General features: G+C 44.1%; 1 protein-coding gene across 7 annotated transcripts in view; it reads left to right on the plus strand.

Annotated features, from left to right (window-relative positions):
• Positions 1–15542: 15542 nt before the first annotated feature.
• LOC122210078 (small integral membrane protein 10-like protein 2A) overlaps positions 15543–17486 on the plus strand; it is a 149658-nt gene continuing 147714 nt past the window's right edge. For 6 of the 7 annotated variants that reach the window (XR_006197905.1, XM_042922532.1, XM_042922534.1 and 3 more), the window contains exon 1: positions 15543–15788. Coding sequence is in view for 6 of the 7 variants with exons in the window: in XM_042922532.1 (XP_042778466.1) it covers positions 15603–15788 (186 nt within the window). In the remaining variant the exon portion in view is untranslated. The remainder of the gene's footprint in view (positions 15789–17486) is intronic. The other variant, XM_042922537.1, reaches the window with a different exon arrangement.

Raw genomic sequence — 17486 nt, forward strand, 5'->3', positions numbered from 1 at the left:
ACGATAATAAATATACTTAGAGGCACCTGGGTGGCTCAGCTGGCTAAGCATTGGACTCTTGGTTTTGACTCAGGTCACGATCTCACAGTTTGTGAGTTCAAACCCCGCGTCAGGCTCTGCACTGACAAGTGTGGAGCCTGCTTGGGATTCTCCCTCTCCCTCTGTCCCTCCTGCACTTTCTCTCTCTCACACACAAAATAAATAAATAAACTTAAGAAATTATAAAAAATATATATATACTTGGTCTCTGTCCCCAGTGTTTGGTGTAGAGCTCTTAAAACTATTGGAATTCCCTGAGCAATAGCATTGCCCTTTGTTACTCATAAGGAGACCTTTTCAACCATATCTGAGTATGCTAATAAGGTGACTCATGGCTGGGCCTTTAGATAGCCCCAGGGTGGGGACTGAGGGCCAGAAACACCAATCACGTGATGGGAAGGTTGGCCCCTTCAGCACTCCCCCCAAACCCCCGCTTCCCTGAACCCCCAGAGAAAGGACTGAAGATTGAGTTCAATCTTGTGGCCAGTAACTTAATTAATCGTGCCTGCGTAATGAGATCCCATAAGAAAACCCTGAAATAATAAGACTGGAGGAGCTTCCGGTCAGTGAACAGGTCAAAGTGCTGGGGGTGTGTGCCTGGCTTCCATGAGGAGAAGGCAGGGAAACCCTGCTCACTCAACTTGGACTTTGTCCTCATCAACTCTTTTTTTTTTTTTTTTTTTTTAAGTAATCTGTACATCCAACATGGGGCTCAAACTCACAACCCTAAGATCAAGAGTTGCACACTCAAAAAAAAAAAAAAAAAAAGTTGCATGCTCTACAGAGCCAACCAGGCACCCCTACAACTCTTTTTTTTTAAAACCAGTTTATTGAAGCATGATTGACAAAAAGCTATATATATTTTTTTAACTATTAATAATTACCACAATCTATGCCATAAACATGTTATCACCTCCAAAACTTACCTCCCGCCTCCTTAACTTGCTATTATCGTTGTTATAGGAAAACATAAGACTTGCGCTCTTGGCAAATGTTTAATTATACAGTCAATATTGTTAATATAGAGGCTATGCTGTGCATAAATCTCTAGGATTACTCAACTTGTGCAACTGACATTTTGTACTCTAACACCTCCCCTTTTCCCCATCTCTTGGCAGCCACCATTCTGCTCTCTTAGGAGTTTGGCTATATTTTTTTAATTAATGTATTTATTTGAGAGAGAGAGAGAGAGCTCAAGTGGGTGAGGGGCAGAGATGAAGAGACAGAGTCCCAAGCAGGCTCTGTGCTGTCAGCACGGAGCCTGAAGCAGGGCTCCATCCCATGAACTGCAAGATCGTGACCTGAGCTGAAATCAAGAGTTGGACGCTTAACTGACGGAGTCCCCCAGGCTCCCCGGTTTGGCTATTTTAGATTCCTCATCTATAGGGTATCACACAGCATTTGTCCTTCTGTGTCTGGCTTATTTCACTTAGCATAGTGTCCTCCAGGTTCACCCACGTTGTCACAAATGACAGGATTTCATTGTTTTCTTTTTTTAATGTTTATTTTTGAGAGAGAGAGAGAGAGAGAGAGAGAGAGAGCGAGTGGGAGAGAGGCAGAGAGGGAGACACAGAATTGGAAGCAGGCTCCAGGCTCTGAGCTGTCAACACAGAGCCCGACGCGGGGCTCGAACCCATGAACCGCGAGCTCATGACCTGAGGTGAAGTTGGACGCTCAACCCACAGAGCCACCCAGGCGCCCCTTCCTTGGTATTCCATTGTATCCTGGTGGGCTCTTCATCTGGTTGTTCACTTGTACCCTTCATAGTAAACCAGTAACTGCAAGTTCATAGCAGCTTCCTGAGTTCTGTGAGTCATTTTCGTGAAGTATCAGACCTGAACAGGGGTCTGGGAACCCTTGAATTTATAGGCTGCTTGTCAGAATCATGAGTAGCTCCCAGGACTTGTGATTGGTGTCCAAAGAAGGGGTTGTGTTATGGGACTGAGACCTTAAAACCTGTGGAGTCTGATGCTAACTCCAGGAAGGCAGTGCCAGAACTAAGTTGATTGTTGGACACCCAGTTAGCGTCAAGGAATTGTCGTGTTGGAAAATGCAGGAAGCCTTTAAGAGGACAGCAGCTCTTGCTGCCATTTGACTGCAAACATGAGAGCCCCCAAATGAGACCTGTTTAGTGCAGCTGACTCAACCCCCACGGCAGTGAGAGAGGATAGTAAAATGATGGTTGTTGCTTTAAGCAACGAAGTTATGGGATGATACTTTTATGGAACAAGTGACTAAGGGGCATCAGGGTGGGGACACTGGCACAACCAGAGGCGAAAAAATGGGAAGGCAAAGGAAAGATGAGAGGACATCATGGGCTGTGGTTCTTGGGGTGCAGGCAGCAGAAAGCTACTCTGGATTGAGAAAAAACAAAGATATGAATGGGAAGAACACTGGTGAGCTCATGGAATCTAAGGACAAGTTGAGTGACTGGGGCTCAGAAAAGACAGGACCCAGGGCCGCTCTGGGGACCTCAAGGATCTTCTCCCCAGGGCACTGACACCACAATATCAGGCTCACCTGCCTGCAGGTGCGGCTCTGATGGGGTTTTGGAGGGACGGGGGTCCAGAGCCGATGGCCAAGAAAGAATTCTTGAAGATGTCTTCGGTGCAAAACGGTGATTTTATTTTTATTTATTTATTGATTTTAATGTTTTTATTTATTTGAGAGAGAGAGAAACAGAGACAGAGTACAAGCTGAGGGACGAGCAGAAAGAGAGGGAGACACAGAATCAGAAGCAGGCTGCAGGCTCTGAGCTGTCAGCACAGAGCCGGATGTGGGACTGGAACTGGTGAACCGCGAGATCATGACCTGGGCCGAAGTGGGACGCTCAACCAACTGAGCCACCCAAGCGCCCCCCAAAATGGTGATTTTATTAAAGCACAGGGACCGTGGGCAGAAAGAGCTGCACTGGGGTTGTGAAGAGTGACTGGTTGTGTACTGTGGAGTTTGGGGACTAAAGAGGAAGTTTCTTAATGGGATTTCCATATGCTAAGGACCGCTCCCACGGAGTGAAAGAGTGACGGAGAAAGTTGCTGGAGGCCTAGCTATTGTCAAGCTTAGGTTGTTTTTCCCTCTAGCAAATCGAGATCATTAATAGTAGGGAGTTTCTGGAGATTAGGCTATTGATAAGATTGCCCTTTTCTTGTAATTTACCAAGATATTTGCAAACCAATGGAGACTCCTGTCCTGCAGGACTCTGATCTCTAGTCAGTTACCCATTTGCTTTCCCCTTTCCTTTGTTCTTGGGCAGCCAGGAGTACGGAGGAATGTCAGACACAGCCCACCTGGGGGGTGGTGATTTTGGGGGGTGTCAGTTTGCCTTATGGTCCCTCATCAGCTCCACTCAGGCTTCAGTTCCTGGCAAGGGGGCTGGTATTCTCATCAGAAAGGTTTGGTCACCTACCTGCCTGTTGGGGAAAAGGGAGTCCATCCTGTGACTCAGAGCCCACCCGAAGCACAAGGAATGGGTTAGAGGAAGTCCTCCTGAAAGAGGGAAGTTGTGGCTGGTCAGGGAAAATGAAAAGATACCATTGTATTCATTAGGATTAGTTTCAGTGAGAATGACAGAGACCTGAAGTGACAGCAGTTTAAACAAGATCAAGGTTTATTCCACTGGTATGTAAAAATCCAGGGGTGCCTGGGTGGCTTAGTCAGCTAAGTGTCCAACTTCGGCTCAGGTTATGATCTCTCAAGGTCCGCTGTGTTGGGCTTTGTGCTGACAGCTCAGACTCCGGGTCTCCCTCTCTTTCTGACCCTCCCCTACTCACGTTCTCGGTCTCTCTCAAAAATAAACATTAAAAAAAAATTTTGTTTTTAAATCCAGAGGTGAGTAAGTCAGGCCGGTATGTTCCTCTTATCTACGAAGCCTGAAGGTCCAGCTCCTTCCTCACGTACCAAGGTGGAGCTCAAGCCAGCACACGAGTTCCAAGAAGATGGGGAAACAGGGAGGCAAGGATGGGGTGGAGTGTGAATGAAGGGTCTCTTCAGGGTGATCCCGGGAAGCTCCCTCGCTTCTTACACCCCATCTGCCAGAACTCAGTCACATGACCACACAAAGCCACTGTGCAGGCTGGGAGATACAGGCCTTGCTAAAAAAAAAAAATCTATTCCCCCTCAGGAAGAGAAGAGTGGGTCCTACAGGACAATTGTCAGGTCCTGCCCCCATGCACCGTGTGCCATCTGGCTGTCCGGCACTCACACACATATATCTTTCCACACATGAAATATTTTTAGATGCTCTCACCCACCATAATGTAACCATCACAATCTCATACTCAACCAAGAACACACTCACCCATCTTGGGGAGAGAAACACAGAATCCAGTCCAGGTATGGCGAAGGCCCCCATTCCAGGACCTCTGGGATGTGCCCTCTGCCTTCAGTCCTATCTTAAGTTCTGCAATCTGTGGGCCAAACAGAAGTACAACCACCACCAATTCATCTTACATAGAATAACAAGAAGCAGGAGGAGGAAAGAGATGTCACAGATTCTAAATAATGATACAGCAAGCGAGGAAATGCAGGCAGGCACTATCCACAGCCTCCATTTCCACAAGGAACAAGCCTGTAGCTGACATCTTTCACTTCCCCTTTCACTTCCCTTGCTGACATCCCCTTGCCTTTGGCCAGCATCAAAGTCAGTCAGTCCGTTAGAGTCTTTGTTCAAAGCTTCTGTTCCTGAAAAATCTTAGCCCTTGGTAATCCAGCCTGTGAAGGGATTCTGCCATGTTTTTAAACCTTTGTCCTTGATGTATGAGTTATCTCTTGCTAGGTAGCAAATCACTCCCAAACTTGGGGCGTCTGGGTGGCTCAGCTGGTGGGGTGTCCAACTGTTGGCTTTGGCTCAGGTCATGATCTCATGGTTCATGAGTTCGAGCCCTGCATTGGGCTCTGTACTGCTGGTGCCGAACCTGCTTGGGATTCTCTCTCTCCCTCTGCCCCTCCCCTGCATTCTCTCTCTTTCTCTCTCTCTCTCTCTCTCAAAATAAATAAACTTGAAAAAAATCACTCCTAAGCTTAAAATACTTCAAACAATAGACAGCAAGCAGGGTCCTGTGGAATGATGATGGCCACTCCTACATTCATTATCCTGTGGAGCTGGGGGAGCCCCACAGACACACACTCTAAGTGGTACAGTGGGAGAGTATTAAATTAGCATGCAGGTAGAAACATCAATAGCCTATTCAATGTTGACTTCTTTTGTCTTCAAGCGATACTCATAAAAAAGGCATCACAGGGACACTTACCTTGGTCAAAACTAAAAATTTGAAATGAGACTATGGAGAACCACTATATTGATACCTAAAAAATAATTTGCAATTTGTGTTATGCTTAGCTTTTTGTTAAGCTGTATAAAACTTTAAGCATTCCACAGACACTAAATAAATTTTTCAGTTTATTTCGTGACAGTTAACATCAAGGAGAATAATCTGGATTTACCTAGATGACCCATGACTTTTGAAAGTTTATTTATTTATTTTGAGAGAGAGAGAGAGCACAAGAGTGCATGGGGGTGAGACAGAGAGAGGGAGACAATGAGAATCCCAAGCAGTCTCCATACTGTCAGCACGGAGCCCAATGCAGGGCTTGAACCCATGAACCCACCTGTGAGATCATGACCTGAGCCAAAATGAAAAGTCAGATGCTTAACTGACTGAGCCATCCAGGCACCCTGATCCATGATTTTTGAATGTCATGCTTTTGATTCTGACACATCCTTGGAGTGATCATTCACTTAAAAAATATTTATTGTCTGTCCGCTATGTGTCATGAACATTAGTTTTGTTAACTGATGCTGGTAACAATGAAAGACACTTGAAAACTTTTGACACTTTGTAGTTTAACAGAAACATTATATTTATTGTCTTTGGGTTTTATTTTTATTTTAACTCCTTAGTAAAGATACTTTCAAATATACAGAAAAATAGAGGAGCCTGACAAACTCTTAGGCACCTATAGCCCAACACCGATCATAATAAATATGAGGCTAGTTTTATGTCACCCTTCTCCTCATTCTCCACCCTGGCATACTTTTCTTCTTTTCTTTTCCTCCTCCTCGTCCTCCTTCTTCTTCTTCTTCTTTTTTTTTTTTAGAGAGAGAGAGTGGGTTGAGGGGCAGAGGGAGAGACAGACAGACAGACAGACAGAGAGAGACAATCTTAAGCAGACTCCTTGCCCAGCATGGAGCCGGACAAGGGGCTAAATCCCATGACCCTGGGACCATGACCTGAGCCAAAATCAAGAGTTGGGCGCTCGACCGACTGAGCCACCCAGGTGCCCCTACACCGAAGTAGTTTAAAGCAAGTTCCCTTCATTGTAAGATTTTATTCATAATTACTTTAGGTTGAATCTCTAAGAGAAAGACTTAATAAAATAGCTATAAAGATATTAGCACACTAACCACAATAATTCTTTAATATCAGATATGCCTAACTCATGGCCAATTTTCTCGGATCATCTCAAAAATAATTTTTAAATATGGAAAATGTTAAGTGTATGCAAAAGCAGACAGAGTAGCAGAGTACATGTCCATATATACAGCACCTGATTTAGCAATGATCAATTTTATGGGTCCTTTTGGGTCATCCATACCCACTCTCATTATTTGGAATCAAGTTACATGACATTTGTGAATATTTTAGTATGTATTTTTAAAGTATAAACTTTTGGGGCACCTGGGTGTCTCAGTCAGTTAAGCAACTGACTTTTGGTTTCAGCTCAGGTCATGATCTCACAGTTCGTGGGATTGAGCCCCATGTTGGGCCCTGCACTGACAGTGCGGAGCCTGCTTGGGATTCTCTCTCTCCCTGTCTTTGCCCCTCCCCACTTGCTCTTTCTTTCAAAATAAACAAACCTTAAAAAATATAAATTTTTAATAAATTTAACCATAATTCCATTGTTAACCTTAAAAAATAATAATTCCTTAGGATTATCCAATTTTCCCAATGTCCCCTCTTAATTTTTTTTTTTTTACAGTTGACTTTTTGAAAATAAAATCCATGTGTTGGATTTGTAGATAGAAGTTTCTCAAGTGTGTTTTCAGATTTCAAAGTTTCCCTTTAATTCTTTTTTAAGTATCTTTTTTGTAAATGTTACAATCTTGATTTTTCTGGCTGCATCATTGCAGACATTTAATATGTTCCTCTGGTAATTAGGTCTAGAGGCTTAATGGATTCAGATTCCATTCTTTTTTCCAATGTATTTCCTCAGGAGTCACATGTCTGGTGGTTTCTTTTTGTGATGTTAACACTCATCAATGGTTAGTTGTTAGATTCATTAATTATTAAGGGCTATAAAATGGTGATACTCTGATTCTAACATTCCTGTTTTACTTATTAGCAGGGGCCCCTCAATAAAGAGAAACATACCCTTAAGTATTCACCCTGAAGTTCAGTTTATACAGAGGAAGTAGGATAAATGCTCTACTCTTTCACTTTATTTACTAGTTCACAAAAAATGAATGTGTCTCCAAGCATTTCCAAAGGTAACCAGTGAGATTGGTTTTGGTTTTGTTATTGTTATTAGGTACTGAATTGGGTTGAATAGTGTTCCAAAAAGATTCCTGTCCACCTGGAACCTCAGAATGAGAACTCGTTTGGAAATAGGGTCTTTGTACACGGAATTAGTTGAGATGAAGTATACTGGAGTACAGTGGCCCCAAATCCAATGATTGGTGTCCTTACAAGAGGACACACAGATAGACAGAGAAGGCAGCCCAGTGAAGAAAGAGGCAGAGATTGGAGTGATGCAGCTTCAAGTTGAGGGGCGCCAAGGATTGCTACAACCGCTAGAAGCTGGAAAAGCAAGGAAGAATTCTTCCCAGGCACCTTCAGAGGGGGTGTGGTCAGGACAACAGTTTGATTTTGTTTTTTAACTATTACCATTTTTAGGGGGCACCTGGGTGGCTCAGTTGGCTAAGTGTCTGACTTGGTTTTGGCTCCAGTCCTGATCTCACAGTCTATGATGAGTTCAAGCCCCACGTTGCCTGCCTGGGATCCTGTCTCTTACTCTTTCTCTGCCCCCTCCCCTGCTCTCTTGTACTTTATCAAAATAAATATTAATTACTATCATTTTTAATGTTATTTATTTTACTTTTTAATTTTTTATTAAAAGTGGTTTTTTTGCCTTTTTTTTTTTTTTACAGTTTATTTATTTTGAGAGAGAGCATGCAAGCAGGGGAGGGGCAGAAAAAGAGGGAGCAAGAGAGAATCCCAAGCAGCTTCCACACTGTCAGCACAGAGCCCCACACAGGGCTCAGTCCCAAAAACTGTGAGATTATGACCTGAGCCAAAATCAAGAGTTGGACAATCAACCAACTGAGCCACCCAGGTGCCTCTATTATTTTATTTTTTACAAGACTGTGTTTTTAAGTAATCTTTAAACCAAATGTGGGGCTCAAACTCACAACTCTGAGATCAAGAGTCCCATGCGCCACTGACTGAGCCAGTCAGGTGCCTCTATTTTTTATTTATTTATTTTTAGTTTTATCTTTGAGAGACTGAGAGAGAGTGTGCACGTGAGCTGGATAGAGGGGCAGAGGGAGGGAGGGAGGGAGAGAGAGAGAGAGAGAGAGAGAATCCCAAGCAAACTCCATGCTTAGCATGGAGCCCCACACAGGACTCAATCCCACCACTCTAGGATTGTGACCTGAGCTGAAATCAAGAGTAGGACACTCAACTGAGTCACTCAAGCGCCTCTTTATTTTTTAAGTAAACTCTATGCCACGCATGGGGCTCAAACTCACAGCCCTGAGATCAAGAGTCACATGTTCTACCAACTGAGCCACCCAGGGACCCTAGCACCCTGATTTGGGGCTTGTAGCCTCCAGAACTGCGAGAAAATAAACTTCTGTTGTTTTAAGCTTGTGTTAATTCATTAGGGCAGCCCAAGGAAATTAATACAAATACCATAATGAACTCAGAGATTGCCCGTATTTGGTATGTTTCATACTATTGTAGTTATTACCTTTATTGGTGCTTAGATTATCCCATTGAACCTTTTTAAATTGGCTTGTGACTCTTTCTGACAGAACCCTAGTGGTCTGTGAAAGCTTCCTTGATGTCTGGTGTGGCGGGAAGTTCTAGGCTCATCTCATCTGTACGCTGTCTGCCCCAAACTGGGAATCTGGCTTTTAATGCAAAAACATATTCAGAGACTCCAAGCTGGGGACTAGAGACACTCATTGCTACTAGGTTGGTCACTCACTATTCCTTGGGTTTTTCAGGAAGTGAAGCTAGGAAACACACACACACTCACATTTTTACAATAAAGACACCTGAGTTCGTGCCATACCTCCGATTCAAAATCAGGACTATAGGGGCGCCTGGGTGGCTCAGTCGGTTAAACGTCCGACTTCAGCTCAGGTCACGATCTCACGGTCCGTGAGTTCGAGCCCCGCGTCGGGCTCTGGGCTGATGGCTCAGAGCCTGGAGCCTGCTTCCGATTCTGTGTCTCCCTCTCTCTCTGCCCCTCCCCTGTTCATGCTCTGTCTCTCTCTGTCTCAAAAATAAATAAATGTTAAAAAAAAAATTAAAAAAAAAACAAAAAAAACCCCCCAAAATCAGGACTATAGTGTTTTTATTGAAACTCATCAAGCTTATGAGGGCAATTCCTTTCTCCCATACAAAAATTCCTTGTTCTCAATAACACCAGTATAATTACTCATTACAGAACAAACACCCCGCAGTTTCAGAATAACAATACAAACGGCACCATCAACAGTATGATTACTGAAAATGATTTAGGAGCTTATTAGCAGTCTGTCACTTTTTTGGTACAAATTGTAGCTATGACATTTCTTGGAATGGTTCCTCTCTGTGTTGTGCCACCAACTGGATATACAGGCTCATTGATTTCATTTCGCTTTCGAGTATTAGGGGTTTTTAAAGAATTTTAACTTTGTTTTACAATTGTATAAAATATGTACCTGGTTCCAAACTCAAATTCTACAAAATGAGGTATGTTCAGGGAAGTACAGCTTTAATCTTCACCCTTTACCCTATCCTTTCCCTCTCGGTAAAGGTAAGCACTTTAAAACAAATGTATGGTTTATCCTTTTATTTAAAGAATAAACAAAAGAAAAAATAAAAGATCCCCCAAACCCCACATACATGTATATATGTATAAATATGTATAGGGGCACCTGGATGGCTCAGTTGGTTAAGCATCTGACTCTCGATCTCAGCTCAGGTCACGATCTCCCGGTTTGTGAGTTCGAGCCCCACGTCAGGCTCTGTGCTCATGGCAAAGAGTCCACTTGGGATTCTGTTTCCCCCTCTCTCTCAAAGTAAGGAAACTTAAATAAATATGTATATACATCCATCCATATATACATACATGAATATGGGTGTAAATACACATATAATGTGTATATTTTTATACACACATAGGTTTGTGTGCATGCATGCACACACACACACATCTATATACACTTTTGTCTTTTTTTTTTTTTTTTTTTACCTGAGAATGAGTGTAGGGGATGGGGCACCTGGGTGGCTCAGTTGATTAAGTGTCCAACTCTTGATCTCACAGTTGGTGAGATCGAACCCCATGTAGGGTTCCATGCTGACAGCCCAGAGCCTGCTGGGGATTCTCTCTCTCCCCCTCTCTCTAGATGAATAAACTCTTAAAAAAAATTTTTTTTAACGTTTATTTATTATTGAGATACAGAGAGAGACAGAGCATGAGCATGAGCATGGGAGAGGCAGAGAGACGGGGAGACACAGAATCCGAAGCAGGCTCCAGGCTCTGAGCTGTCAGCACAGAGCCCAATGCGGGGCTCGAACTCACAAACCATGATATCATGACCTGAGCGAAGTCGGACGCTTAACCGACTGAGCCACCCAGGCGCCCCAATGAATAAATGCTTAAAAAAAAACAAAAGTAGGGGCGCCTGGGTGGCTCAGTCGGTTAGGTGGCCGACTTCGGCTCAGGGCATGATCTCGCGGTCTGTGAGTTCGAGCTCCGCGTCGGGCTCTGTGCTGACCGCTCAGAGCCTGGAGCCTGTTTCGGATTCTGTGCCTCCCTCTCTCTGACCCTCCCCTGTTCATGCTCTGTCTCTCCCTGTCTCAAAAATAAAAATAAAACGTTAAAAAAAAAGAAAAAGTAAAATGAAAAAAAAGAAAAAATAAAAAGAAATAAAAAAGGAAGTAAATAGAATGACTCCATACCAGCACCGTGTCATTGATTCACATTGACCTTAATCTGTTGAAATAATGTTGCGTACCTGGAAAGGGCCCTTCAGTAAGAGATAGGAAACTTGACATTTCTCACAGTGGCAACTGAGCTCTCATACTTAAATCCATCCCACCCTTTCAAGTCTCCATGGGAGTCAGCAAAGAAATATAAATTATTTCTGACCAACATTCTGGATCATCGTGCCCATCCTCTTTTCCAGCAATGTAATCTAGGTGTTTCATTTTGGGGTTGCTTGTGATCCATAGTTAAACATTATCATTGTAATGATTTTTTTGGTAACTATATATATATATATATTTGTATTTTGTATTTTTTCATTTCTTTACTTTTTATGCATTGAAACCTCAAAAATGGAACTTTTTTATTTTTAAAATTTGTTCATTTATTTTGAGAAAAAGAGAGCACAAGCAGGGGTAGGGCAGAGTAAGAGGGAGAGAGAATCCTTTCTCTGATTATGGGGCTCGAACTCATGAACTGTGAGATCATGATCTGAGCTGAAATCAAGAGTTGGACACTTAACCAACTGAGCCACCAGGCGTCCCTCTTTTTGCAAATAACCTCTGTCCCCAACTTGGGCTCAAACTCAGGACTCCCAAGGTCAAGAGTGGCATGGTCTGCCAACTGAACCAGCCAGGTGCCACTAATTATGATTATTAATGGATCCACTAAACTTGTACTGTAAGGACTCCAGGGACCTAAGCATGAAAATAACTACGACTTTCTGGGTGCCCTCTATCTGCCTAGGACTGTGCTGGATGCTATGCACACTTGCTCTCATTTATTTCTCACAAATACCCTGTAGGATGGTGCCCTTCTCCTCATTGTACAGAACCAGGTCACAGAGCTCCAAGAAGCTGCTGAATGTGGAACTCTGCCTCCCTGTGTTTTTCCTATCAGGTGAAGCTGGAAAGAAAAAAGCCTACTATTTCCCTCACCTGAGCCTGCGCACTCACAGCAGGAGAGAAGGTTGTAGGTGAATCACTTGGATCCTGTTGATCAAGTGTGAATAAAGTTATTTTCCTATTTGTGTCAGTGTCTTTTCTCCTACCTTCTTTTATAACCTTTATGAACCTCTGTGGAAATACTTTTCACACTGACTTATAATTAATTCTGCCTGTTTCTCAACTTATAATTAGCAGAATGTCTTCCCAGAGATGCCAGAAAATGGGGGCTGAGTTAAATGCTAAAGCAGGAGGCTAGGCTAATTTACCAGCCTGCTCTATAGCTTAGAACTAGTTAACCCTGATATACATTGAACCTCAAATCTTGTTAGTGTTCCTTCGTGTTCTCTTTGACCTCTCATTTTGTTTAATCACAGAAGGCTTTTTACCTTGCTCAGGGTGGTTTTGTGTTAATTCTGTTTGCCATTGCTTATGGCAACTGGATGCCTTGTTAAAAATGCCTTCTTGCCTCAAAGGCATTTAAAGAAATGAATAACCAAGGAGGATATACATATATATATATATATATCTCACATCCCTGCAGCCCATCTGGTCTTTCAACATACTTCTAATAAACAGGACTGCCAAATCTCCACCCAGTGAAAATCTTTACAGGCCTAAGAATAAATTCAGCTGATCTCCAAACCTGTTCACACATTGTCAGATTGATTTTGTAATTTCGGCAAATTTTCCACTGAAGACTCTAGCCTTTAAAATCTTTAAATTGTTTTCTAAATACTGTGCAAAGAAGTGTTCATTTTGCTTTTTGGGGAAGGATAGCTTGAATGATGATGATAATTCAGCACCGTGTTTTCTGCATCCTCAGAGATAGCATCCACTGCGCGCTGAAAGAAAAAAATAGCTTACCAAAAAAAAAAAAAAAAGGGAAGTGAGCTTTTTATGGCAGCAATAAATGTGGCAAAATATAATGTTGCAAAAATAAGGGAAACTAAAGATTTGTGCAAAGACTTTAAAAAAAATTATTTTAATAATAATAAAACTAGCCCAAACCCAAAAACCCTGAAATACTTACTTAAAATGGTCTTGGCCTGAAACACAATGGATAGTAAATATAGGATTATGAGCATCAAAAAGTACAATTAAAAAAATATTTTTACTTTTAAATAATCTCTGCACCCAACCTGGGGCTCAAATTCATGACCTTGAGATCAAGAATTGCATGCTCCACTAACTGAGCCAGCCAGTCACCCCCCAAAAAAGTACTATCTTTACACAGTAGACATTTAAAGAAAAATGATAGTGCTAAATAATAGTCATAAAGACAATATTAGAAATGATTTATAACCTATTTTTAACCTTCTTTGTATTATAGATGAGTAAAATGAAAAATTTTTCAAAAATGATTTTGAATGTGAATTTATTTCAGGGTAGAGAATTTTTAAAAAAATAATTTTTCATGTTTATTTATTTTTGAGAGAGAGAAAGAGAGAGCATGAACAGGGGAAAGGGCAGAGAGGGCGACACAGATTCTGAAGCAGGCTTCAGGCTCTGAGCTGTCAGCACAGAGCCCAACATAGGGCTCCAACTCACAAATTGTGAGATCATGACATGAGCTGAAGTTGGACACTTAACCAACTGAGCCACCCACGTGCCCCTCAGGGTAGAAAATTTTTAAATGACTTCTATAAATGATTACTATTGCAAACCCATTTTGGGGCAAAGCAATTTTGCATTTAAATCTATTTTCGAAAAAAAATCTATTTTCACACTGTTGCTTTCTAATTTTCTTAGAGGGCTAAAGGCTTGCCTTTAATTTTTTTTTAATGTTTTATTATTTATTTTTGAGAGAGAGACGGAGCATGGGTGGTGGGGGAGCTGATGGAGAGGGAAACACACAATCTGAAGCAGCTCCAGGCTCTGAGCTGTCAGCACAGAGCCCGACGCCGGGGCTCGAACTCACCACGAGATCATAAACTGAGCCAAGGTCAGACGCTTAACCGACTGAGCCACCCAGGCACCCCAAGGCTTGCTTTTAATTTCATCAGTGCAACTCGTTTTTTCCTCACCTGTACCAAATTCCCAGACTTTCATTGGTAGCAAGAAGTAATGACATGAAATACTTTGTCTGAAAGTAGAAATAAAGCATCTACCTTCACACCATGAAAATCTTTGATAGAAGCCTATATGCTGAAGTATGAATGTAAAAACTCACTGTCAAGAAAACAAAACACCCTGAACCAGAATACTAGAAGTTTTGTAAGTTTCAATATTTTTACCTTTTTACATTAGGGGCTTAATTCATATTATAATTATTAAAGATCAAAATTAAAAAAAAATAATGTTTATTTATTTTCCAGAGAGAGAGAGAGAGAGAGAGAGAGAGAGAGAGAGAGTGCAAGCAAGGGAGGAGCTGAGAGAGAGGAAGACACAGAATCCGATCGAGAGAGAGGAAGACACAGAATCCGAAGCTGACTCCGAGCTATCAGCACACACCCAGATGCAGGGTGTGAACCCACAAACCCTGAGATCATGACCTGAGCCGAAGTGAGACGCTTATCCGACCGAGCCACCGAGGCGCCCCTATAGATTAAATTTTAAGGGCTCCTGGGTGGCTCAGGGCATCCGACTCTTAATTTCGGTTCAGGTCATGATCTCACGGTTGGCGAGATGGAGCTCCACGATGGGCTCTGTGCTGGCAGCGTGGAGTCGGCTTGGGATTCTCGGTCTCCCTCTCTCTCTGCCCCTCCCCCCACTCTCTCTCAAAATAAATAAATAAACATTTAAAACAAGAAAAAAAGATTAAATTTTACATCAGTTGACGTTGAACAACAATGGCTGGAGTCCTGAAACAATCTAAGCGGGGAGCATGTTCTGCCCCTCAGGCCCTTTTTACAATTGCGGTTAGACATGCATTACATAAAACTTACTATTTTAACAATTTTTAAGTGTACAGTTCCGCAGGACTCAGAACACTGACACTGTACAACGCTTTAAAATTCACTGTTCACCTTCTCGTGTATTTTAATTTTCCTACTTACCTTTAGGGGGCAGACGGAGACAACGCATCAGCCTCTCTGGGGGAGCATCCAGCCGCTCCTGGCCCACGCATGCGCGTCTCACCTGCGGAAGGTGACAAGGGGCGGGGTAGGGGGCGGGGCAGAGGTGCGCAGGCGCGGCGCGGGCATTGTGACGTCAGGCCGCGCGGCCCGGCTGGGACCAGGCGGCGGCTCGCGAAGGAGCTTCCCCGAGTGTGACGCGTGGACTCCGCTCCCCGCCGCCCGCCCGCCCCTGGCGTCGCCGCCGCCTCCCTCGCTCCCTCAGCGCGCCGAGCGCGGCCCAGCGGCCCGGGCGGAGGCCCGGGGGCGACGCGGCGCCGAGAGGGCGGGCGGGCTTCGGAGCGCCGGGCGGCCCGAGTCTGCGGCCGGTCGGTGCGCGGCGGGCGGGCGGCGGGCGCCGGTCTATATGGCGGCGGCTCTGTCGGGCCTGGCTGTCCGCCTCTCGCGCTCGGCCGCCGCCCGCTCCTATGGGGTCTTTTGCAAGGGGCTGACCCGCACGCTGCTCATCTTCTTCGACCTGGCCTGGCGGCTGCGCATCAACTTCCCCTACCTCTACATCGTGGCTTCCATGATGCTCAACGTCCGCCTGCAGGTGAGTGAGCCGCGCTCGCCTGGTCCCCTCCCGTGACCCTCCCGAGCGCGGAACCGCCCGCGCCGCCCTCCCCTCCCTGCCCCGGACGGCGAGGATGCTGACAGGAGCTGCCAAGCTGGATGCTGAGTGTACGCCAACCACCGTGCATTTCTCCTGCACCCCACGGGAGAAAAATCCTCGGAGGTTATTGTTGTTCCCTCTGCAAAGGAGGCTGCGGGCGGGGTGGAGCGGCTTGCCCTGGCTGAGGGCCTACAGCTGGGGCGTGGGGTCCGCGGGGATGGTGGATGCTGGCACCGGTGGAAAGGCCCGGGAGAGGAAGTTGTGCCCAGAAGGTTGCAAAAGGTTAGGTTTGCGAGATGGGGTTGTGGTTGAGTCTGCTAGTTACCAAACTTGACAAAGCTTTTCAGAAGATTGTTTGTGAAACTTAAAAGGATTAGTTGATGTTTTGATACGTGTATTTTCTCTCTCCTGGTCGGAGTGGAGGTGGGGTGAGGGTGAAGAGGGAACATTATTAAGTGGAAGAGGCAGAGACGCAAAACGTTCCAGAGTCCCAAAACTACTCGGATGTGAAATGGTAGACACACAGTCGGAACCCTGGAGATCACTTTTGCTATAAATGACAGTTTTACATCCCTTGAATTAGCGATGTTTTTTGCTAGTGGGATGGAAAGTTGTCAGATTGAGAAGTATTCCTTTACAGGTGTGTCATAGATGGCTAAATACCAAACTCCTGTTGGATTCCGTTTACACAGCTTGGGGTGCCTGGCTCAGGCTTTGATGGAGGAGGCACAGGTTCCTGCCCTCCTGGAGTTTACAGTCTGACAGTACTTGTGTTGCTTCCTGGTGTGCAAAATGAGGAAGCCTGAGTGGTAGGACCAGGCGCGTTGAGACCGTGTGGGTGTTGTTCCTCACCCTGGTTTGGTTCTATCAGAATGGAATTATCTCTGTGCCTGGACCTTTAGGTTCTGGGTGCCTATCACTGGTGATGGTAGGCTACTTAAAACCAGTTCTTGATCAAAATTGTGTTGAGGTGAGATGAGATGAACCTGCATATCTACTTCAAGATCCAAATTGGGATATTTTTATGTGAATGAGGGCTTGTGGCATCCTTAAACTAAGGTACCAGACCGGAAGATCTTTCCAGCAGGTGGTATGAACGAGTCAAGTGTGCTGGGTGTGGGGACTGGGGTAAACCAGAAAGCCTGTGCTCTAGCCAGTTGCCACCAGCCAACTGTTGTTTGCCAGATCTAGTGATTTCCAAGAGAAATTGGAAATAGTGATTTTTTTGATACCAGATTAGCTCAAGTTTAAAAAAAGTCAACTTTGGCCAAAACAAAACATGGCTTCAGGCTATATTTGACCCCCAAGTTCCTGCTTTGGAACCTTTAGTCTAGAACTGCATTAATGCTTTGCAGTTATATATACAATTACAAGAACTTAAAAAAATAGTAAATATTAAAAAGGGGCGCCTGAGTGGCTCAGTCGGTTGAGCATCCAACTCTTGATTTTGGCTCAGGTCATGATATCAGGGTCGTGGGATTGAGCCCCGTGTCAGGCTCCATGCTTAGCATGGAGCCTGCTTAAGATTCTCCCCCTCCCCCTCCCCCTCCCCCTCTTCCCCACTCACACTCTGATTCTCTCTAAAATAATAAAAATCACCTTTATAATAATAAATAATAAATAAAATAATAAATAATA

The sequence above is a fragment of the Panthera leo genome, chromosome E3, assembly GCF_018350215.1.
Source record: "Panthera leo isolate Ple1 chromosome E3, P.leo_Ple1_pat1.1, whole genome shotgun sequence".
Lineage (NCBI taxonomy): Eukaryota > Metazoa > Chordata > Mammalia > Carnivora > Felidae > Panthera > Panthera leo.